A 24,815-nucleotide genomic window follows, 5' to 3' on the forward strand; every position below is an offset into this window, starting at 1 on the left:
ATCTCACTAATTGCTTAGGGTCTCGCTAAATTGCTGAGTCTGGCTTTGAACTCACAATCCTCCTGCCTCAGCTTCCCGAGTTGCTGGGATTACAGGTGTGCTACCACAACCAGCTATTTATAACATTTTTTGATGAATTTAAGTCCTCAATTTTAACCTAGTTGTATTAATAGTTGTTAATAGTCAGTCTCTCTCTCCCTGCCTCCCCCCCTCCCCTTCCCCCCCCCCCTCTCTTTCGTACTGGGATTGAACTCAGGGCGTTTTGCTACTGAGCCACATCCCCCAGCCCTTTTATTTATTTTTTTGTTCTGAGACAGGGTCTTACTAAATTGAAGAGGCTGACCTCAAACTTGGAATCTTTCTGCCTCAGCCTCAAGAGTCCCTGGGATCACAAGCATGTACCACCACTCCTGTCTTTTCGATGGTTACTATGTTTTGGTGCTTAAGAAATTCTTCCCTATCTCAAACCTTACATTTTTTTCCCTACATATATTTAAGACTGCCCACTCACAAGAGTTGGTTTTCATGTATGGGACGAGGTAGGGCTCCAACTAATTTTTTTTCCATATCAATAGCGAGTTGTGCCTAGGGCAGTGACATGTGCCTGGTAATCCCAACAACTCTGGAGGCTGTGGCAGGATTGCAAATTTGAGGACAGCCTCAAATTTGCAATTTAGTGAGACCCTGATTTAGAGTAAAGAATAAAAAGGGCTGGAGATGACAGTGTAGATTAGTGGTAGAGTGCCTCTGCTTTCAATCCCCAGTACTGCCAAAAAAAAAAAAAAAAAAAAAAGATAACCAGTTGTCCCAGTTCCACTATTGATTAGTCTGTACTTTGGTATCCTGCATTGCCACCTGTGTCATGCCAGTACTGTTTCCATACATATATAGGTTTATTTCTACAGTAGTACTCCCGTACCCTGGCCTCACTTTCCATGATATCAGTTAACCTGTCATCAACCATGGCCCAAAAATAATAAATGGAAAATTTCAGAATAAACAATTCATAGGTTTTATATTGCATGCCATTCTGAGTTGTGTGATGAAATCTCACACTGTGTTTCAATGTTTAGCCTGTGGTGTGAGTCATCTGTGTCCGACCCAGCATATCCTTGCTTATATGCTGTGTATATTAACTGCAAGGTAGTCACTTAGTGACTTTCTCCGTTATCAGACTGACCACAGTAGTATTGCAGGACTTATGTTCAAGTAATGCTTATTTTACTTAGTACTGTTTAGGATGTGTAGAATTGTGATTCTCACAATTCAGATATACCAGAGAAGTCATAAAGTGCTTCTTTGGTAGGAAAAAGTAAAAGTACACATATTTTGAAAGAGAGAGAAACTACATTCACATGACTTTTATTTCATATTTGTTATAATTATTCTATTTTATTATTAGTTATTGTTAGTCTCTTACTGTGCCTAATTTATATATATATGTATATATATATTAATTTCATCATAGGTATGTAGGTATAGGAAAAAAACAGTACATATAGGGTTTGATAATATCTGCAGTTTCCAGCATCCTCTGGAGACCTTGGAATCTATCTTCTGAGGATAAATGAGGACTACTATATTCTGTTATACTAGCCAATTTAGCACTAGGCCACTACTCCATTGTCTTAATTATTATAGGTGTATAATAGAATTTGATATTGAGTAAACATATTCATCTTATTCTCTTTCTTCATAAGTATCTACTATTCTTTGGGCTTTGGTTTATCTAGTTACATTTTAAATAAGTTTCTCAAGTTATGCATGCAAACCTGATCACACTGAATCTGTAAATGAATTTTAGAATACAGTAATGAGACATTACTTAGAAATTTTTCTCCATATATTTAGGTCTTCAATATTTTTCAATAAATTTTTATAATTTTTCTGTATAGGTATTGCACACCTTTGTCAAATTTATTCCTTATGCCTTATTTCTGAGACTACTGTAGATTATTTTTTAATGCAATGAATTTTTAAAAATATTAATCTCAGCCGGGTGCAGTGACACATGCCTGTAATCCCAGCGACATGGGAGGTTGAGGCAAGAGGATTGAGAATTCAAATCCAGCTTCAGCAATTTAGCAAGACTCTAAGTAACTCAGCAAGACCCTGACTCTTATAAAATATAAAAAATGGCTGAGGATATGGCTCTGTGTTTAAGTGCCCCTGGGTTCAATCCCATAAAAAATAAAATAATAATAATAATAATAATAAATTGTTTAAATAAATAAAAATGAAAAATATTAATCTCATTGTTCTCAATCTTGCTATACTGTCTTTTTAAATTTTTTAAAATTTTGTTTTTTGATTCATTGTACACAAATGGGGTACAACTTTTAATTTCTACCGTTGTACATGAAGTAGAGTCATATCGTTTATGTAATTGTACCTGTACAGAGGGTAATGATGTTTGTCTCATTCCATTATCTTTCCTTCCCCCGCCCCCTTCCCTCCCCTCACTTCCCTCTACGTAATCCGACGTTGCCCCATTCTTCCCTTACACCTTCCCACCCCATTGTGTATCATCATCCACTTATCAGAGAAAACATTTGGCCTTTGGTTTTTTGGGATTGGCTTATTTCACTTTTGCTGTACTTTCTTATTTCACATGTAATAATTTGTCTATAGATTACTTTGGGTTTTGTTTGTAGAGAATCTTATCATCTGTAAATAACAGTTGTATTTCTTTCCTTTCTAATCTTCTTTTTTTTCCCCCTCCACTGTGCGGGAGAAAAAAGTTCCTAATTTGTCTTGCTTCCAGTTTTGAAGAGAATGCTCCTAATGTTTTACTATTAAGAATAAAGGAGGCTGGGGAGATAGCTTAGTTGGTAGAGTGCTTGCCTTGCAAGTACAAGGTCCTGAGTTCAATCCCCAGCACCACAAACAAACAAACAAACAAAAAACCAAAACTACAAAAGAATAAATTTGTAGGCTGGGTGTGGTGGCGCATGCCTGTAATCCCTGCTAAATTGCTGAGGCTGGCTTTGAACTTGTGATCCTCCTGCCTTAGCCTCCCATGTGTCTGGGATTACAGGCATGTGCACCCATACTCTGCTCATTTACAAATTTTTCTAATGTTAAACTACTCTTGTATTCTTGGGAGAAATCAAATTTGATCAAATTTTATTTTTAATACTAGATTTGGTTTCCTGTTAATTCAGGATTTTTGCATCCTTATTCATGAGACTGGCCTGTAATGTAATTTTTTTTTTTTTGGAGGGGTACGAGGATTGAACTCAGGGGCACTCAACCACTGAGCCACATCTCTAGCCCTTTTTGTATTTTGTTTAGAGACAGGGTCTCACTGAGTTGCTTAGTGCCTTGCTCTTGCTGAATCTGCCTTTGCACTTACTATCTTCCTGCCTTAGGCTCCTGAGCCACTGGGATTACAGGCATGTGTCACCACGCCTGTCTAATATATCTTTCTTTATACAGTCCTTGTTGGTTTTGGTATGATGATTATGCTGACTTGAGAAATAGTTAATCTTCTGTTCCCTAGGAAAACTTGAACAAGATTGAAATGATCTATTATTTCTTCAACATTTGACAGAACTCACCTGTACATTTGACTTTTTTCAATGTGTGTATGGAACTGTCTTTAATCATCCTAGAGCTATTTTTAGATAATGATTTGAAAGTTGTAGTCCTGTTTTTTCTATTCTATTTATTCTCTTAATTGAATTTTTTTGACATTTTACCATGTATGCTTGCCAAAGTCTAAAGTGAATTAATACCTTTATCCTTGTCTGGAAAGTGTAAGAATCTTTAGGATACTTTAACTCTGATTACTCCTCCTCCCAATTAAATGTACCATTGACCAGTATTTTAGTTCTGTCCTATTAAAAAAACAAACCAAAACCAAAACCAAACAAACAAATAAAACCTGAGTGGGGCATAGTGGCACATGCCTGCAATCTCAACGATTTGGGAGACTGAGACAGGAGGATCACAAATTTGAGACTAGTCTAAGCAATTTAGTGAGGCCCTAAGCATCTTAGCAAGACCCTCTCTCAAATAAAACATAAAAAAAAGGACTGGGGATGTGGCTTAGTGCCCCTGGGTTCAGTCCCCAGTGCCATTAAAAAATTAAGTAAGTAATAAAAAATAAAAATAACCTCCACCCTTCTTTAATTTGTTTTTAGTCCTAGATGGACATGATACCTTTATTTAATTGATTAATTTATTTTTTTATGTGGTGCTGAGGATAGAACCCAGTGCCTCACGCATGCTAGGTGAGCATTCTACCACGGAGCTACAACCCCAGCCCCACCTCTACCCTTCTTGACCACTCATATCAAATAGTTGCCATCCCCAATTATTGTCTGTTTCTGTCTCACAGCAATCTATTATTTATTTTAAGATATATTTTATTTTTTACTTGTTATTGTCTGTATCCCCTGCTAGGGGTACTGTAGTCTTCCTGAGGGCAAAGGAAGTATCTGCTTTGTTCACTGATGGGAGTTCAGTGAATATTTGTTGAATGAATGGATGAGTATTTGTATTTTAGAAAGTCTTCCTTAGATGCAATTTTAGAATGGATCTGAAGGTGCAAAACTAGAGAGATAGGGAGTTAGGAGACTACATTGTATGTATGCTAGGAAGAGTTAGTGGTGACCTGGACTTGGGTAATAGCGGTAGGGTTGTAGAAAAGGAGTGAGGATTGAAAGATTTTTTTTTTTCTTTTTTCTTTCTTTCTTTTTGGTGCTGGGGATTGAACCCAGGGCCTTGTGCATGTGAGGTACTTAGTACTGAGCTATATCCCTATATCCCTAGCCCAGGATTGAAAGATATTAAGAGGCAGAACCCACAAAATTTTATTATCATTTTGATATGGAGATATGAGTTAAGTGATCCTGTTTTAGGCTTCAGTTGATGCCTATGTGATGTCTTGACCACATTCTCTGTTCATGCAATGCATCCTCTTTGAGGTTTCTCATCGATACCCTTGGTTTCAGTTACTACATGTATGTTTGAAACTCTTAAATATGGATCATTATGTGGGTTCTGTACTACATATCCAACCATGTAGACATCTATAATACTAGGATATCTTGCAAATACCCCAAGCTCAATATGTCAAAACCACATTTATTACCTTTCTTTCTAAACTTCCTCCTCTAGTGTTTTTAATCTCAAAAAATGCTACCATCAACCTTCTGTGTGTTAAGCCAGAATCTATTCAGGGTGGTTCATAGAGCCCAGCCTAGGAGGGAGTAGAGACATAATCACCAGCCCTTTAAAGAGTGACTAATTTGGCTGGGCATGGTGGTTCACACCTGTAATCCCAGCAACTCCGGAGGCTGAAGCAGGAGGATCATGAGTTCAAAGCCAGCCTCAGCATCTTGGCGAGGCCCTAAGCAACTTAGTGAGACCCTGTCTCAAAAAATACAAAGGACCTGGAATGTGGGCTCAGTTTCAATCCCTGGTACAAAAAAAAAAGTGACTAGTTTTCTTGGCGTGGTGGCACACACCTGTAATACCAGCTACTCAGAAGGCAGGAAGGATGATTTTAAGTGTGAGGCCAATGTCAGCAATTTAGTTTGAATTTGTCTCAAAAAATAAAATGGTTGTGGGGTGGACAGTGTGAAGAAATGGGGATGTAGCTCAGTGGTAGAGTGTCCCTGGGTTCAGTCCCTAGTACCACACACACACACACACACACACCCACACACAGAAAGAATGACTAGTTTGTTTTCCTCTTCATTTTATGTTTTTATTTACAGTTTTTAAAAGATGAAAGGAGAGCAAAGCCATGAGATTGAATGAGTTGATAAATAGAAAATAAAAGGACCTGCCCCAGGAACAGAGCAGAGGGCTGTGGGAATTATCATGTATATAGCACTTATAAGTGCTAAACTCTGGGCTTTACCTTTTCTATTCATTCATTAATTTAATCTTCCCACAACCCTTTGAGGTTCTTATAGATAGGAAATTACAGTTTGTATTAGGACTATGGCTTGCTTAAAGTCTGCATGTGGTAGAGCTGAGATTTTACCCAGGCTTGTCTGATTCCAAGTGTTTCAGTATGTAACAGAGTGCAACTATAAGTCCAAGAGCAGAAACATTGTTATGACTCTTGATAAATATTACCAAATTGCTTTATAGAGGAGCATACTGGTATAAAATGCCAGTGTACCAGTTCCATCTTGGTATCTTGATCACTAGTATGAAATAACAATTTTAAAATTATTATGAGTGAATGGTAATGATATGGTTGTACTTGTGCAGACTTCCCTTGTCCTTGGCCCATTGATAATACTGAGGCCTATACCTATCAAAAATATTTACCGTTTAGTTCCCTTAAAGATTTTTTCGGGGAATGATACTGGGGATTGAACCCAGGGATGCTCTACCACCTAGTTCCAACCCCAACTCTTTAAATTTTTTAAAAAATTTTTGATACAAGATCTCACCAAATTGCAGAGTCTGGTCTCAAACTTGTGATCCTTCTGCCTCAGCTTCCCAAATTGCTGGGGTTATTGGTGTGTGCCACCACACCCAGTGAGCCCCCTCTGAGATTAATAGACAGGAAAGAAGATAACAGGAGTTAATTCTGCACCTATCCTTTCCACTAGTCAGCATCTTGGTAGATTCTGGGTTGAAAGCTGAGTTGTTAATTCATGTTCTCTAAGAGGTCGAGGTTGACTACCATCTTTGCAGTTCATTTAGTATAGATCTACATGTATCTTTGTTTTAGGGAGGATGACTTTCTGACCATAGCTGACCTTAAATTTTAATATCCTAGAATTATGTTCCTAGATTTCAGTGTTCTTAAGATTCTCCAACCATTCAGGGATAGCCTGTCTGAAGCTTCTAGGTTATTCTGTTCTGCCATGCCAAATTTAGGGCATGGGGGCTTCCATGTGTGCTGCAGAAGATTCTGGAAAATAGGCTTGCTCTGGGTCAGTTCATTTCTAACCTGGGTGGAAGTTAACTGTGACTCTGGGTGGAACTATACTGTGAATCTGCCTTGGGTGTCAGAACCAGGGACAGCTCCCCCTGTTGCCTTTGCTGCCCCTCCCCTAACTTGGGCTAGGGAGAGAATGGGTGTATTTGGTTATAGAGTTCTGTAGTCTCTTTTCTCATTGCTTCTTGCTTCCATCTTTATACTAGAATATTGCTGATACTGACAGTTCTTGTCATGTGCTGTTTCTCACATTATACCCTATGTTAATGCTGCTTTGTAATACCTCTCTCTTCCATCCTTCCTTTGCCTGGCTGATTCTTGTTTATGCTCCCAGGCCTCTGGGATACCTATGCTGATTACCCAAATTAGATTAGACATCCCTCCTCATAGTTCTTGTGTCATCTGTGTGCATCTGTCATTACACTCAAAGCTGCATTGAAATTATCTGTGTACAGTGTTCAATAATCACACGTTTAAACCCTTGGAATGTGGGGAATGTGGCTGGTCTGAATTGAGGTGTATTATAAGTTTAAACACACACTAGACTTCAAAGATTAAAAATATTAATAATTTTTATACTGATGTTATTGAAATGATAACATTTTGGGGTGAAATAAAATTTTAAAATTAATTTCATCTGTTTTGTTTTTACTTTGTTTTTCTTTTTTCTTTAGGGATTGAACCCAGGGGTGTTTTACCATTGAGATACATCCCCAGTCCTTTTTTAATTTTTTATTTTAAGGCAGGGTCTCACTAAGTTGGTGAGATGGACCTCAAACTTGCAATCCTCCTGCCCCAACCTCCTGAGTCACTGGAATTGCAGAGATGTGCCACCATGTTTTTCATAATAAGGCTAATAGAAGTTCTAAAATTACATATGTGATACTCATGTGATATTTTGGTGAATAATGCTAATCTATGTATTTGTGTTTTCTTAGGGGTAGGGCTAGCTCAAATTCTTAGAGGAAAAAGAACCTGTTCCTTTCCTTAAAATTAAGGATCCTTGTATCTTTGTTTATCTAAAGTGCAGTACATGGTAATGAATGAAAATACCTGATGCTCATTCTCAGAATTTAGGGGGAATAGCAAAGACATTATATTATTTCACTTTTCCTTCAAGGAACTTGGCCTCTCTATGTCACTCAGGTTTTTTGTATGTTTTCTTATTGGTTCTTGTAGATTTTCTCATATAGACCACAAACATGTCATGAAATTTGTTTACTTTTTAAAAAATATTTTTAGTTGAAAATGGAAACAATACCTTTCTTTTATTTATTTATTTTTATGTGGTGCTGAGAATTGAGCCCAGGACCTCACAAATTCAAGGCAGGCACTCTGCCACTGAGCCATGACCTCAGCCCATGAAGTTTATTTTTAAGTATTTTAAATCAGTTTTTGTGTGTGTGTGTGTGTGTGTGTGTGTGTGTGTGTGTGTGTGTGTGGTACTAGTGATCAAACCCAGGGCTTCATGCATGTGAAGCAAGCACCCTACCTCTGAGCCACATCCCCAGCCCTAAATTAGTTTTATCATTGTCATTTCTAATTAGTTATACTGGTGTAAGTAGTGAATGCTATAGATTTTTGCTTATTTTCTCAAGTCTTTCCACTTAGTTTGTTAATTATATTATATTGGTTTCTTTGCTGTTTTTAATATTAAAAAGAGAAAAGTATAGATGGGGATACAACTTTTTTTCAAAAAAAGTGTTTTTAGTTGTTGATGGACATTCATTTATTTGTTTATATGTGATGCTGAGAATCGAGCCTGGTGCCTCACACATGCTAGGCGAGGGCTCTACCACTGAGCCACAACACTAGCTCTGGATGCAATTTTTTTTAGGACATTCTTATTAGTTGGCTCCAGAAAATTCTGGGTATAAAGATGTATATAGAGAAGGCTCTGATCTTCACAGCAAAAGCAGAGGCTTTTTGTAATATGGATTAGCTATGGACCAAAATGCAGCAATCATCTTCTCTTCCTTCCTTTGCTGCTGCCTCTTCCTCTTTCTCTTCTTTCTTTTTTCTTCTTTTTGATAGTAGGAATTGAACTCAGGGGTGCTTTACCACTGAACTAATTCCCAGCTTTTTTTTTTTTTTTTTTTTTTTTTTTTTTTACTTTTTTATTTTGAGACAGGTCTTGTTAAATCTTCCAGGCTGGCCTCAAACCTGTGATCCTCCTGCCTCAACCTCCAAAGTTGCTGGTGTTATAGGCATGTGCCATCACACCTGGCTTGAGCCAATAAGTTTCTGGGAACATCAAAAGTTATTGAAAGAAATCTGTTAGCCTCAAAAACAAAATCCTATCTGAATTTCACTTATACTCTGTCACTGCTTAATCAAATTCCTGATGATGGGGACACTTTCCAAAAGACCCTTAAAAACAGGGCCAGGCTTGACTCTAGTTGCCCTTTTCAAGATGGGTCAGAATAGTGACAGTTCCTTTCCTCAAAGTTAAGTAATGAGGCTAATTATTTAGAACAGAGGATTCAACCTCTTATGGAATGCTGAGCTTCCAGTTCACTTATACCAGGGCAGAGTTCTTGCTATTTCTGTGAGTTTTTAATGCCCTCTGTTTAATTCAGGTAAATCCAGATTTATAGATCATTCCAAGCACAGCTTGTTTCAGACAATAAAAAGGGACAAATACATCTGATATGGTCTCCATCTTTAAGGAACTTAGAAATTAAAGTATATAATGATTATGATAGCAGTTACACTTTGTGTTCATTCTTTCAGGTACTGTTCTAAAGCCTTTTATATATTAACTCTAATCTTTGTAAAATTCCAGTGAGGTTAGAACTATTATCACCACTATTTTACAAAAGAGGAAACAGATACAGAGATATTAAATAATTTGCCCAATGTTACACAGGTAGCAAATGACAGGGTCAGATTGAAACCAAGACAATCTTGCTCTAGAATCTTTGTTCTTAAACATTACTTTATTCTGTGGATCAGTAGTTCTAAAGTGTGGTCCCTAGGTCATCAACATCAACCTCATTTGGAAAATTGTTAGAAATGCACATTCTTGGGTCTAATGCAAGTTCTACTAATTATGAACTATGGAGGCAGGTCTCAGCAATGAGTGTTTTATCAAGCCCTCCAGGTGACTCTGAATGTTGCTGTTGGAGAATTTCTGCTGAAGAGAAGCTAGGCATGTTAAGATAAGTGTCAGAAGTTAATCTCCACATGGGTAAAGATTGGGTGTGATCCATCTGTTAAGCTCCCATATCCAGTATCTGGTGTGAAGCAGGCATCAAATAATATTTATTTATACTGGGATTTGAACCCAGGGCTTTCTACTTTCTAGAAAAGCACTTTGCCACTGAGCTACATCCCTAGACCTTTTAAAATTTTTATTTTGAAACAAGATCTTACTAAATTGCCCAGACTGGCCTCAAACCTGTGATCCTCCTGCCTCAGCCTCCTAACTGTCTGAGACTACGGTCGTGCACCAGTGTGTCTGGGAAAATACATATGAACGAGTACATATAAATGTGTATATGAGAAAGTGATGTTTGAGTAGATTCTCTATCACTATGCTCTCAGTGCAACCAAATGGCCAGGTAGGTGGTAGTGGTGGTGAACTTTCACAGACACTGTGAGACTAGCAAGGAAGTAGGTGTGATATTTTTAGCAAGATGTGGTAAGGGTCTGCACCAGCACAAGGAACCATCAGAATGGCAGGGGAATCATGTGGAAGTAGTTCAGGAGGTAAAGATGTCAAGATATGGTGAATAGCTTAATGGGGAAAGGAGCAAGACAGAGAAAGGAATTGTCATTTCTGGTGTGAAGATTCCATTCACTGAGACAGGAAGGACAAGTACATGTTTGTGGGCGAAAGATAAAGGGTTTGGTTTGGCCTCCTTAAATTTGAACTTGGTAGAATATCCAGGTGGAGCTGTCCAGCAGACACTTGGAAGTATGAATCTGAGATGTTGTTGGAAATAGATTTGGAAGGATAGTTGGGCCATAAGAATGGATGAGATCGTCAAGGGGAGGGTGGAGAATGGAATAAAAAGAGAACTGGGTTTGGAGCCACAGTGAACACTTGCTTAATGGAGCAAAAGCAAGAGGGACCTTTGAAGAAAACTGAAAAGGACTTAGGCATTAGGAGACTTCAGGAAATGTGAAAGCCAGTAGAAGTCTTTAAAAAAAAAAAAAAAAAAAAAAAAGAGGCACAGTGTTAGATGTGTCAGACGGAGAAATAACTGAACATTATTCTTTGGATTTGGACACAAAAAAAATCATTTAAGGGACATGGTGAGAGCAAAAGCAAATTGACAGGGAATGAGCTGTAGAGGCAGGTGCTTCCCAGGTCCAGCAGATAGAGCTCTGTAGCGGCGCTTAGGTTGAGACTGTGACATCTTACAGTCTTTCACATATCTGTGGTCTAAGCGCCCAGCACACGGCCTGGAAGAGAGGGTGGCGTCAGTGAGTTCAGTGCCTAGGGACGGAGAGACTTCGCGGAGCCTGTCTCTTTGCAGCCAAGGCTTGAAGAATGAGGGTGATTGGGAGGAGAGGTGGGAGGCAGGGCCCCTGGGTGATGGGGTGCTGGAACGTGAGAGGGTCCGGGAATGAGGTGGGGTTCCTGTAGTAAGCGCGCGGGCTCCGCGCGAAGGGTGGGGGCTGTGTGTAGGTTCAGAGGGACCTGCTTGGGGAAAAGACAGGGCCTGAGGCGGCTGTAGGGGGTGTCGCCACGCCCCGCCCCACTTACGCCGGCGCTGCGCGGTTCCCCGGCGCCTCTACCCAAGCCCTCCCGCCGGGCTGCACGGCGACGGGTGACCGCCAGGGGCCGCTGCCTCCGGTCCCGGTGCCCCCGCCCCTCTCCGTTGGCCTTTGTTGCCGTCGGAGCGCCCCGCTTGACTCGTTCCCGTCCGCCCCCTGGGCCTGGCGGTCGCGCCTGCGCACTGGCAGCTGGCCGGGCGCTCGCAGGGGGAGCTGCTGCAGGCTCCGCGGCGGCGGCGGCAACGGAGGCTGCGGGGGCGGCGGCGCGAGCGGCCGGGCTTGGTGGGGGAGCCGAGCCCGGCCCGGGAGCCCGAGCAGCGAGAGTGCAGGATACCTAGGCCCCTCACATTGGACTCCACAGTCTCCGGGCCGCCTGATCTCCGCACGGGTATATGGGATGGAAGCGGGACCCTCGGGAGCAGGTAAGGGCCCCCGGGAGGGGGGAACGGTGCGTGCCCCAAAGACCAGGGGGTTCCTGCGTGAAGAGAATGGTTCCTGAGTGTGGGATGAGCTCTTGAGTGAAAAGACGGTCTCTCATGGGATGAAGGGCCCAGTTTGAAGGGGGCTATGTGCAGTTCCGGGGGAGAACCATGTGAAGAGCCCTGAGATGGGGCTGTTTGTCCAAGGAGGCTGTATGCAGTCCTGGTGGTGGGAAGTAATCTGGGAGAAGGGCCTGAAAGCACGGAAGGACTCCTGGACAACCCAGGAGGCCTACAGAGAGGCCCGGCAGGTGGCAGGGGGCGGGTTCCAGGTGTCCAGGCGAGGAGGGGGGCCAACACAGATGGGCCTGGAGCTACCGCATGCCGGGGGCGGGGGCTTAGTCTGGTTGGGCTGGGCTAAGCTAATGTCTCTTGGGAGAAGGCGCCAGAGCTGGCTGTGAGCTCCGCCTCAGCCCGGCCTGACGCGGGGGCGAGGGTCAGGGGGCGGTGGGTGGGGATCCAGCCCTGGGATTTCCCCCCCGTGAGGCTGGGGATTCTGAGAGGTGGCGCCTGAGCATGCGCGGAGGTGGCAGCTGGAAGGGGCTGCCCGACGTGGTGGGGGCGTGGCTGCTTGAATACCCCTACCCCTCCCCCGCCCAGTTTGGCTTAGAAAACCCAGCGCGCTGATGGGGTGCATTCTCTCAGGTTGTGCGAGCGGAGTGCAAATGGAAATTTTCCCCTCCTCTACCGTGGGGGAGGGGCCTTATATTTGTCCCTGAAGCCCCTCTGATCACAATTTGCCAAGACTGGTTTGAGGGAAACTGCCAAAATGCCTTTTACTGCCACATAAGGAAAGACTGGGACTGAAGCCATGCTTCGGGGGCACGTTGTCTCTGAAGATAGGCCTCAGCAAAGGTGTTGGTTACTGAGGGACCAGGTCTACTTGTTTGCAGGTTTCTGGTCCAATTCTACAGAGATGGAAGTTTTTAAGCCAAGGATAATGACCTTTTCCATTGAATTGTTTCTTGAAGTTAGTCTAACTTCTTATACCGTAACATTTTCATGACTCCTGTCTTCCATTGGATATCTTTCCTTTTTCATCTCTACTTCCCAGAAACTGTCAGGGGCATGTCATTAGAACCAAGGTTGCCAAGCAAGTGTGTTACAGATGAGTAGTTTGGGAAGGGGAGAGCTTATCACCATTGCTTTGATGAGTCCCAGGTAGTAGCTTTAATTTTCTCTTTATATTCTCAGACAATCAAGAGAAAACCAACTAAGAACAGGAGAAACTGAGTCAGGGTTTTCCCCCAGAAGAGAAGTCCTTGGGGGTGAGCTGTTGGCTGCTAGTATCTCTTGTGTCTGAGGTCTCTTATCCTGTGATTAAAGAAGCAGTCTGGACCCAGGAATCCTTTGGGGACATCTCTCACCATTACCTTCCATTTGATTTGGGAATGGGAGTAGAATTTCTGTTTGGAACATGAACTTAATTACTGGTAGAAAAATCTTTTTCTAACTAGACTTGACAACCTCCCTCTATCCCTCCCCCCCCAGGTATTCCTCCTATTAACTCTCCAAATCACTCACTCAGTGATCTATAAGTACTTCATGACTAGTTTCCTCCAAACAAAAAAGCTCTAGGTCCTAAGGTGGACTGCAGAGATCAGCTGACCTAGTGCAAACTGCTTCCTCCCTCTCTCCATCCCAGAAACCCTTAGTTTTCTAGGCTGGAGAGTGTTTCCATCAACCTGTGGACTAGAATAGGGTGGGTAGGTCACTGAGGTCCAGATGGATTGCTGAGAACTGACACCCATTCCAGACTGTTAATGATTTTGTCCTGATGAATTCCTAATGTACTCTAGAGTAATGAAAAATTTGCTTTTTTCTTTGTTAAAATAAAGAAACTAGGGGAAGGGCTGGAACCTGGTGTTTGGAGTCAGACTTGGGAAAGTGGGATAGGCTTTGCCTCATCAAAGGATGTAATTGAATTTCAGTCTGAAAGCTGCTGATGGAGGGACCCCATAACTGCTTCCTTATTAGGCCTGGACTACTATTCTCTTGGAAGAGGTCAGAGTGATGTCCCAAGAAAGCCTAAGGATATAATACACAAAATGAAGGCATTGTTGCTTCTGTGCCTGTGTCTAGCACATGCACTAGACTGGGAGTTCCCTGAGGGTAGAGGTAGTATCCAGTTTATTTGCAGAATCAGCAGTTGCTTAGTGTATAGTCCCTGATATAGAATACATGTTTATTAATTCAAATTGAATCATGTTCAAGTGTGAACATATGGTTAAGCTCATATGTGCATATTTAATTACTTGTGTATACTCATGTGAGTATTTAATTTGTGGGGAAATCCTTTCTGGAGATATTTGCCTCTTAGTCTTTACTTATCCACTACCTAACCTAGCCTAAGTTCATGTCTTTTAAATAGGCAGTCTAGCTCCTTGGGAGGTGTGTAGGCCTCTGAACTGCAGGGAAGGAATCCTGAGCCAGAGCTTTGAGCTCTTGTTACTTTTCCTTCTCTGGGCTGGTTGAGGATAGGGGGAGGGGGAGTGTCCTTTGCAGGGCCCCTCCCTTCTTGCTTTTGTCTGGGATGTGTGTTAGGGGGTGCTGCCCCGCCCCTTTCCCTTTAGGCTGAGCTTTGTCCTCTGTGCTGGGGCCCTCATCTGCATCACAAAGTGGCCGTCTGTCCCTGTCTGAGTCTGAAGGGAAGTGTCTCCCTTTCTCAGACTAAAAGCTGGGGGAAGGGTTGGGTAGAGGGGGGACTTTGTACAGTTGTGTGGCTGTCGGGGATAGAGTGGGAGAGAGGTTCTTGCTTCCTTCTACCCTGCCTAGTTTGGGGATGAAGTGGATGTATGGGCTCCCCTATTTTTCTCAAAGCCTCCTTTGAGAGTAGGGTGCTCTAAAGGCTAAGTCTTGGTGTGTTGTCTGTCCTGTTTCTAGGGAAGAGAAGACTTTGAGGCTGGTGTGTGTCCCATTCGCTGCCCTTTCTACCCAGCTCCTAGCTCTAGGGGGATGTCTTTCTCCCAAGGCCCCTAAGATTAGGCATGGGAATCTAGGGATGTAAATAGAATCTAAGAACTTGGGGAGGGGAAATATGTCTCTTAAAATTTTCACCCACAGGGGTGCTCATTTGTCCTGTTCAGGGTTTATGGTGGTTTCTGAGCACTTGCAGATGTTTATATATTTGTGTGCTTGTGCATTCTTGTGCTGTGCCTGTGCATATGTTTATTCATTCATTTCATATCTGTATACTCAACACCTGTGTGTGTGTGTGTGTGTGTGTGTGTGTGCGCGCACACACACACGCATGCACATGCGCGACATAGGCACTGGAGATTCAACTGTGACCAAGGCAGGTGCAGACCCTGCCTTTGAAGAACTCAGAGTAGTGAGAGAGTAGTGAGGGAGATGTGTATAAAGGTAAACTGTCAAGGTCTAGGTTGTGTTTGGATGTATGTGACAGGAATGTATGTCTTTGTGGGCTTGTGTGAAATTTCTGTCCAGCTGTTTGCTGAGTAGATGGCCAGGGGTGTGTAGTTAGCTTCCCCTTTCCCTTGTAACCAAGTTCCGAAGGTCTTTTTCCTTCAGGCTGGGCCTACATTTCCCTGTCTGCAGAGTGGGGCTGGACTTGACAGGTGGTTAGAGGGAGACCAGCAGCTTAGCTCTAGGAAGTATACCCCTCCCACAAATGATTCTGACCTTTTCCTGACCTCCTAGCTGAAGATATACCCCATCCCCCCAGTCTCTCTGACTGTGAAAGCAGAGTTCTGATAATGGGAAGTTCTGGGCTGGTTTATCCGTTTCTCCTCCCACCTGGGCTGGTCTTCTACTGGCAAGAACAATAGTAGCTGAGGACAAAGACTTATCTTAGGCAGTTTCCCTTTTTCCTCCCTTTCCCCCCAACACTAGAAAATAAGACTGAGGGTAGCAATCAGGCTGGCTCTGCCCTAGACCTTTCCCAAGGGCCCCTTCTGTCTTGAAATTGATCCCTTCTGCTGTCTGGACCCTCTGTGTGGAAGGATTTGTGGGGCATGGAAAGAATCCTATGTTCTCTTTCCCAAGAGCCAGTGTCTCCTCCATGGCATTCTGATTGCTGTCTTTCCTTCCCAGCATCTTCGTTCTTTTTTATTCAAGTTTTTTTTTCATTGTCTTCTCAACTGCAACTTTCCTGAAGCTCCTTCCCTAGCCCCCAACTCTAACCTATCCTGCTCTGTCCCCCAAATCCATCTTTCCCTGGCCAATTCAAGCCTTTTTCTGTTGCAACCTCCAACTGTGGCTTTTTGTTCAGCCCTTATTTCATCCTTTCTCCTCTACTTAGTTATCTAACATGATCCTTTTAGACCCCCCCCCCCCCCTTTTTTTTTCTCCTAACCCTGGCCATTCAGTTGCCTTACTTTTGTCTCAAACCTGACCTTTCCCCCTCAGTCTGACCTTCTTGGGTCTTCCTCCTGCCTGCATTGTAGAAGAATATCAAAATATGTAGCTGAGCCTGGTGACACACACCTGTAATCTTAGCTACTTAGGAGGATCACAAGTTTGAGGTCATTCTGGGCAACTTAGCTAGACCCTGAGTCAAAAAAAAAAAAAGTGCCATCAGTGTTCAGGATGGTGTGGCGTGTGCATTCAGGTGGCATAGAATAGGACATTCTTGGTCTGCTAAATACCTGATAGAGATGGGTGTCTTAATTTAGTAGAAGGAAGGAGGAAGAATTTTGTTACTGGGAGCCAGAGTTTGCTTCTTCACTTAAATATGCAGTAGGAACTTATTAAGCATTGACTTGATGTATTTAATTTAGATATTTCCCTAACTGAAAGAGGTTTAAAAATGGGAAAGAGAGAGAGAGAGCACGCGCATGAGAGCATCTGAGAATGTTTGAGCTAGTGGAAGCCCTAGCTAGGTTAGGAAGCAGGAAAGAGGCTTCCCCTATACTCTTCTGTTCCTGTTCTGGGAGGCCTCATGTCTTCTCTGATCAGAATAGTTAGGAAATTGTCAGGCTCAGTTCTCACTGGCCTCTTTGTCTTATAGCTGCGGGCGCCTACCTGCCCCCCCTGCAGCAGGTGTTCCAGGCACCTCGCCGACCTGGCATTGGCACTGTGGGGAAACCAATCAAACTCTTGGCCAATTACTTTGAGGTGGACATTCCTAAGATCGACGTCTACCACTACGAGGTGGACATCAAGCCGGATAAGTGTCCCCGCAGAGTCAATCGGTAAGTGATTTATATCTTTGCCACCATGGGTCTTTGTTTTCCTGACTCCCAGAACCTTGAAAGAGGGACCAGAAAGGTAAAAGAAAAACCAGTTGAGTGTGGTATCACCAAATCCAAGAAAACGTTTTAAGGAGGAGATGCCAGGTAAGGTAAATGCTGAAAAACACTGTTGGATTTGGTTATTAGGAGATAATTGGTGACATTTTCCAAAGTAGTTTCAGAGAAGTAGTTGGGCTAGTTAACCCTAGCTACAGTGAATTAAAGAATATGTGGAAGGTAATGTGGTAGGAGAACAGATAGCTTTTTCCAGATAGCTTGGCAGTGAAATGAAAAAAGAGGGAATATATTAACTGGAGAGGACTATAGGGGCCAAATAAGTGCTAAGCACATTTCAGTATTTGTTGAAAATAATGAATGAGGAACTTTTAAGAATGAAGCATGGGTATGTTTGTAGATTAAGGTAAAGGAGTTAGTAAAGAAGGAGAGGTTAAAAGATATAACTCAGAGACAGGAGGAATGTGAGTGAGACGTCCTTGCTAAGGTAGGAGGACATTACAGGATGTGTATTTGGGCAATTAGCTGTAGACAGAAAAAGTAATACTTTTTTCTAAAATTAATTTATTACTATTTGAAAACCTTATGCACAATATAAAAATAAATCAAGACTTACAAAACAAGTAGCTATAAAAAAAGTCTCCTTTCTTTTTACCCTTGTTCCCAGAGGCATTGATCTTTACCTTTCCTGAGTATGCTTCCAGATAGTTTTCTGTGCACATGAAAGCATATATACATACGTAATATTTTTTAAAAGCACACAAAATATAGTGTCTTATATATCTTGTTATTCTATTTTTTCCACTAAACCATCTACTTTAGGAAATAGTGTGAATTAATACATGCAAATACAAATTTAAAACTGTATTTGGGCCTCATAACTCTATAGGTATTTCCTTGAATGACTATTTAACTTATTTAATCTATTGAGGAACTTTTAGGTTGTCTAAACTTCTACAAAAATGAAACTGTTTAATATTATTATATGTAGATACATATTTGCACTCAAATGTGAGTGTATCTGTAGGATAGATCCCTAGGAGTGGATTTGCTGGCACAACACATTTTAAAGTATTGAGATATAATCAGCTTTTAAAGGTAAGTTCTACCAATTTATGCTCCCATCAGCAATGTTTCAGAGTGCCTATTCCCCTTACCTGCACCAATTCAGTATATCCATTTGTTTTTGGTTTTGGCTTTCTGATAAGTAGATAATTATATCTTGGTCTAATTTAAAATTGTATTTTGACTGGAGTTGTGGCTCAGTGGTAGAGCGCTTGCCTAGCATGGGTTCAACGCTTAGCACCACATATAAATAAATGAATAAAATGTGTATCACCATCTAAAAATTTTTTAAAAAATAAAAAATAAAATGGTATTTCTTTAATGAATGAGGTTGAATAGATTTTTGTATGTTTAAACATGGAAGAGGCATTTCAAATGTGAGAGGAGAAAGATGCAAGCATGTATAAATATGTTTGTGTGTATGTCTGGGAACTCAAGAGTGCCCTTGTCTGCTCTTTTCAGAGATACTAGAACTGCTTTCTGATGGGAGGCAGGAGTGGATTTTGGAGTGAGAGTATAGTGGAGAAGGGTTGATATAGTCTATGAAGGATGGAAGTAATCAGGGACATGAAAAAGATTGCTGTGCAGCCCTGAGCCTAATTGGGATTAAAACTATGTGCTATTCCTAAGGTACCATTCTGGGTGTGTTTTATGCAGTAGTACTCAAGCTTTGATTTAGAAAGTGGAGAGATCAGGTGGTTGGATGGACTGGGATTTTGAAAGAATGAAATTTAAGCAGCAGAGATCAAGAAGTGAAATCAAGGAAGAGATGATAATGGGGAGAAAACAGTGTGGTGGGACTAAGTACATCAGAGAGAGAGGAGAGAGAGAGAGAGATATGAGGTTCTACAGTTTATTCTGTTCTAGTTCAGACCTTTTCCCTTTCTACCTTTTTCACTTATCAGACTGGGATTAGAGATTGGAGTGCTTGGATTCTGGATAGATCCTGGGATCAAAGCCCCTCTTCCCTCAGATTCCTTCTTCTCAGAAGGCATTCACACCTACTCTTTCAGGCCTTGGAGAAGCTCAGATCTGAAAGCCAGCAGGATCATCTGGGAGCATGTTAGAAATGCAGAATTGCAGTATGCACTCTAGACCTATTAAATCAGAAGCTGCATTTTAATAAAACCTCCAGGTGATTGATAGGAATATTGAAGTTGGAGAAGAACTGCCATAGACAAAGATGTTAGGAGTGAATATAGTTGATGGGACATTACCTGACTTTGAATGACTTCCAAAAGCTTGAAGTGGTAGTCTCTCAGCTTCCACAGGCCACTTCTATCCCCCACAGGGAAGTGGTGGAATACATGGTCCAGCATTTCAAGCCTCAGATCTTTGGTGATCGCAAGCCCGTGTATGATGGAAAGAAGAACATTTACACTGTCACAGCACTGCCCATTGGCAACGAACGGGTAAGGTTGGGAGTGAGACTAGGCCTGTGTCAGGGGTCTGGAGTGGAACAGCTCATGTAAACCCATTTGGAATCTGAAGTCCAGAGATCCTTTTTGTCTTTTGTGCTGAGAAAATGTGTTTTAGGTTGAGGGGTGGGTAGGTACTCATGTTTATTTGGCCTGTTGTATGTCTGTCCCCTAAACAAACTGAGATTAGAATTAAAGGAGACCTAAAGGACTTCCTACTAGGTTAAGAGGGATAGAAGCACCAGAGCAATGTAGCTAGAAACTGAGGGACTGGATTTACCCTGGGTTCTTTATTGTGAGCTCCTGTTAACTTAAGAGCAGATTCTTGGCAAATCTTGGGGAGCATTGGGGGCAGGGCAAGGAATGCAGGCCTGTGGGAAAGTGATGACAATCCTTCACTCCTTTCTCTCACCCTCCTGAAGGTCGACTTTGAGGTGACAATCCCTGGGGAAGGGAAGGATCGAATTTTTAAGGTCTCCATCAAGTGGCTAGCCATTGTGAGCTGGCGCATGCTGCATGAGGCCCTGGTCAGTGGCCAGATCCCTGTTCCCCTGGAATCTGTGCAAGCCTTGGATGTGGCCATGAGGCACCTGGCATCCATGAGGTACTGGGTGTAGTTGGTATCTGGGCTACTAGTGTTGACAGAATTGCTGTGGAGGGAGGAGGGAAGTGACCACATATTAAGGTCCCACAATGTGCCATTGAAAAAAAAACTGAAACCCTACCATGAGCCAGGCAGGTGTGCATATACATTTAGGTGGTTTAAAGCCCAGCCCTGTCCTTAGATATCTTTGGACCTCACCCCATCTGTCCCTGCAGTGCAGAGAAAAGGTAGAGACTTGCACAAGGTCAGTCATACAACTAGTAAAGGATCAGAACTGGCATTAAAGCCCTGGTGTCCTGCCTTCCAGGCCAGGGCTCCTCCGTGCCCAGGATGCCTCACAGGGTGGGGGCCTGTGCCCGAGGGACCAGTTCTCTGCCTGTCCCTGCCAGGTACACCCCTGTGGGCCGCTCCTTCTTCTCACCGCCTGAGGGCTACTACCACCCGCTGGGGGGTGGGCGCGAGGTCTGGTTCGGCTTTCACCAGTCTGTGCGCCCTGCCATGTGGAAGATGATGCTCAACATTGATGGTGAGTGGGGAGAGCTATGGAGCCAGGGGCACCCCAAGTCCAGTTGCCACACTCCCAGCCTCATCCCTCCCAGCTCTGCAACCACACTCCTAGTCTAATTCCTACAGCCCTGGCACCCCTTTGTCCCCCATCCCAGTACCCTATAAGGAAGAGGGTATAAATTACAATGCCTGCACTTAGTCTAGAAGACAGAACCTGAGCTGAGCTATCTCTACCCTGTCCCCACAGTCTCAGCCACTGCCTTCTACAAGGCACAGCCAGTGATTGAGTTCATGTGTGAGGTGTTGGACATCAGGAACATAGATGAGCAGCCCAAGCCCCTCACGGATTCTCAGCGTGTTCGCTTTACCAAGGAGATCAAGGGTGAGGACCCAGCCAGGTGGGGAAGGGAAATAGTGCTGCTTTTTCTTTAGCCCTAAGAGGAAATCCCTTTGGGAGATGCCAAGCCTGGGCACATGAGCAACCTATTCCAACTCTGACAAGTAGTGTGTGTATCTCAGGCCTGAAGGTGGAAGTGACCCACTGTGGACAGATGAAGAGGAAATACCGTGTGTGTAATGTTACCCGCCGCCCTGCTAGCCATCAGACGTAAGTTGGCAGGGTTGCTTAGTCATACTCCACTAGTGGAAGAGGGTTGAGATTTCAAACGTTCCCCCTGATCCCCTTCTCTCATTGACCCTGAGAATGAGTCTTGGACTTAGCCCTGTTTTTGAAGATAAGCTGTGGGAATTTGGCATCCCTCCTCGACCTTCCCAGATCCATTGATTGTCTACAATTTTCACTTTCTTAATCTTTCTTCCTTGGGCTTTTACGTAGAACACGTATATTCCACTGATTTCAGTTATTGTTCTATAAACATTAGAATCTTTCTCAACTTAATCTTCCTCCTAAAGAAAGCAATCCAGGCTCCTGGGCTTATCCTTGGGAAAACTGTACTTGATTTTAGCCCCCTTCCTGACTTCTGTCTATGCTGGACTACATCTATTCTGTGTCAGGCTTTATGCTCAATGTTAGAAATACATAAGGGTCAGATATGCTCCTGACTGTGGTGGATCTTGTCCCTGAAATCTTTGTCTGCCTCCGTGGTGCTAGCATTGCCTGCTTTTCCATGAGTGGCAGTGCTCAAAGAGGTTGTGTAGGAAGAAGCAATTTCTGAAACTTTCCATGGTTGTGGGTCTACAAAGGTGGGATCAAATGTTGGGTTATGATACCGCCTTCCTTTTCTTCAAACAGGTTTCCCTTGCAGTTGGAAAGTGGACAGACTGTGGAGTGCACAGTGGCACAATATTTCAAGCAGAAATACAACCTTCAGCTCAAGTATCCCCACCTGCCTTGCCTGCAAGTTGGCCAGGAACAAAAGCATACCTATTTGCCCCTAGAGGTGAGGCTGCCAAATAATGACTGGGCTGGGGAACAGGCATTGTACCAGAACACTGATTATTAGAGGTCTTTTGATCCATTCATCATCTCTCATTCTCATTTTCAAGTTTATAATATTGACATTCTGAGAAGGCATTAGGTAGGTCTGTGAAGTATAGGCCTTCGTCTTACCTGCTGAATTCTTTTCTTATCCCTAGTTCTATTCTTATGTTCTTTTAGGATTGCTAGGCAGAAGGACAAGGTGTATTTACTGTTTAATAAGTAATTAGTTCAGTTGGGTGCAGTGGCACATGCCTGTAATCCCAGCAACTCAGGAGGCTGAGGCTGATCACAAGTTCTAGGTTAGCCTGGGCAATTTGTGAGACTGTAAGTAACTGAGTGAGACCCTGTCTTAAAATAAAAATCAAAAGGACTGGGAATGTAGCTTAGTGATAAAGGGTCTCCCTCCCCCTGCAAAAAAAAGTAATTAGTTCATTCAAAACAGATTTTCAGATACTTATAATCATGTTATCTTTCTCTTATTATTTATGTTGTAAATGGACACAATACCTTTATTTTATTTATTTTTTATGTGGTGCTGAGAATTGAACCCAGTGCCTCACATGTGCTAGGCAAGCACTCTACCACTGAGCTATAACCCCTGCTCCTCATGTTATCCTAATTTCTTTTTTCCTGCTTTCTGGAGTTAGGGATCTTACTTGACCTCGCATACCTTATTCTACGAATGTGCATTATTCTAAATAAAATGGAGATGAATATTACTAAATTCTCTTTTCCCAGTAGTTAATGTGTTCCTTTTGAAAAAGTGTTTTCCCCAAGATTTTTTTTTTTTTTTTTTTTTTTGAAGTGCTGGGGATTGAACCCAGGGCCTTGTTTTTCTGAGGCAAGCACTCTACCAACTGAGCTATATTCCCAGTTCCTAGCCCCAAGATTTGTCATATTTTTATACTTTGTTAGAAAATTGAAATCCTGCAGTTAAATAAAAAATAGTAATGCTATTTAAGTCATAGAATTCAATGCAGAATCCCTGGGCTGTATTTGGTTTGGTATGTGCTAGACAAAATGTCTTCTGGAAAACTTCTTCTGACAGCTTCATTGTCTAGTCCAATGTTACTGAAAAAGTAAGATCAGTACACCAAGAGGATAGGCATCACCTGGGAGTTTTGTAAAATGCAGACTCTCTTTCCATACCTACTGAGTCAGAATCTGCCTTTTAACATCTAGAGGGAATTTATATTTATATTAAAGTTGGAGAGGCAGTAGCCTAGACTAATTTTTTGTTCCAGATAGCTGGAGTCAGATAACTCAGACCAAAGCTCAAGCTTTTGTGAGATTCTAGAATTGTGGAACTAACTCATGAAAATGAGACCGAAGGGGAAAGAGAAACCAAAACCTATAATTCTGACTTACTTATTAGCTGCTGATGCACAGAAAGTGGGTGGAAAGCATTATGTTCTTTAAAGAATAAACAGAGATTTTTAGGGATAGTTCTAGCTAAATTGATAGTGAGTGATAATATACTATAGGCTGAAATTTACTAGCAAATTAACATTTCTGTTATAGTTTTCAAGGAGAATAACTTTAATGATGTATATCTTAATCTTTATTGTTGTTTATTTAACAAGTAATTTATTGGGCTTTTACTATGTGTTGTATATTCATTTATATCCCAGGAATATAGAGATTAGCAAGACAGACAATGTCCCTGTTGTCATGAAACTTACATTCTGAAAGGGGAAGAATAATAAGTTGATAAACACATAAGGTAGTTTCAGATGGTAGAAAGTGCTGTAAAAATAATAAAACAAGTTAACTGGGCTCAGTGATGCATGCCTTTAGTCCCAGAGACTAGGGAGGCCAAGGCAGAAGGATCCCAAGTTCGAGGCCAGGGCTGGGGATGTGGCTCACTGGTAGAGTGTTTGCCCAGCATGCATGAGGCCCTGGGATTGATCTCAGCACCACAATAAATAAATAAAAATAAAAATCTTACATCTGGCATTGTCCAGGAAAAACAAACAAACAAAAAAAATTGGAAGTCAACCTCAGCAGCTTAGACCCTGTTTTAAAATAAAATATAAAGGACTGTTGGTAAAGCACGATTCAATCCCCATTACCAAAGATGGGGAAAAAATAATAATAAAGCAAGTTAAGGGCATAGAAGTAAGTGTGTGAGTGGGTAGGGAACTACTTTAGTTACTGCTGTCAGGAAGGCCTTTTTTTTAGGAGATATTGAACTAGGTCTTACCAGCCTGAGGGTGGGACTTTCCAGGCAAGGGGACTACCAAGTGCAAAGGCTCTAAAGTAAGGTGGAGTTTGGTCTCTTTTGAGGGTCAGACAGAAGACCCTAGTGGTGGGAAGGTATCGTTGAGGGGGAAAGTATTAGGAGATGATGCTGGAGAGAGGTGCAGAGTCAAATCATATAGGATATTGTAGCCAAGTGGGATTTTTTTGTTTGTTTTTTTTAGAATAGCTTCCTCAAGATATAACTAACATACCATAAA

General features: G+C 42.2%; 1 protein-coding gene across 5 annotated transcripts in view; it reads left to right on the top strand.

The window, feature by feature from the left end:
• Positions 1-24,815, top strand: part of LOC306655547 (protein argonaute-1) — a 61,710-nt gene that overhangs the window by 11,459 nt on the left and 25,436 nt on the right. For 2 of the 5 annotated variants that reach the window (XM_079130131.1, XM_079130132.1), the window contains exons 1-5: positions 20,278-20,408; positions 20,716-20,934; positions 21,163-21,297; positions 21,435-21,522; positions 22,168-22,315. In XM_079130131.1, the coding sequence (XP_078986257.1) occupies positions 20,739-20,934; positions 21,163-21,297; positions 21,435-21,522; positions 22,168-22,315 (567 nt within the window). In that variant the 5' untranslated portion in view covers positions 20,278-20,408; positions 20,716-20,738. Of the gene's footprint in view, positions 1-11,884; positions 12,058-17,083; positions 17,268-19,677; positions 19,799-20,226; positions 20,409-20,715; positions 20,935-21,162; positions 21,298-21,434; positions 21,523-22,167; positions 22,316-24,815 lie in introns of those variants that run through there. The other 3 variants (XM_079130129.1, XM_079130130.1, XM_079130133.1) reach the window with 3 other exon arrangements.

This window comes from Sciurus vulgaris (genome assembly GCF_902686455.1).
Source record: "Sciurus vulgaris genome assembly, chromosome: 1".
In the NCBI taxonomy this organism is placed as follows: domain Eukaryota; kingdom Metazoa; phylum Chordata; class Mammalia; order Rodentia; family Sciuridae; genus Sciurus; species Sciurus vulgaris.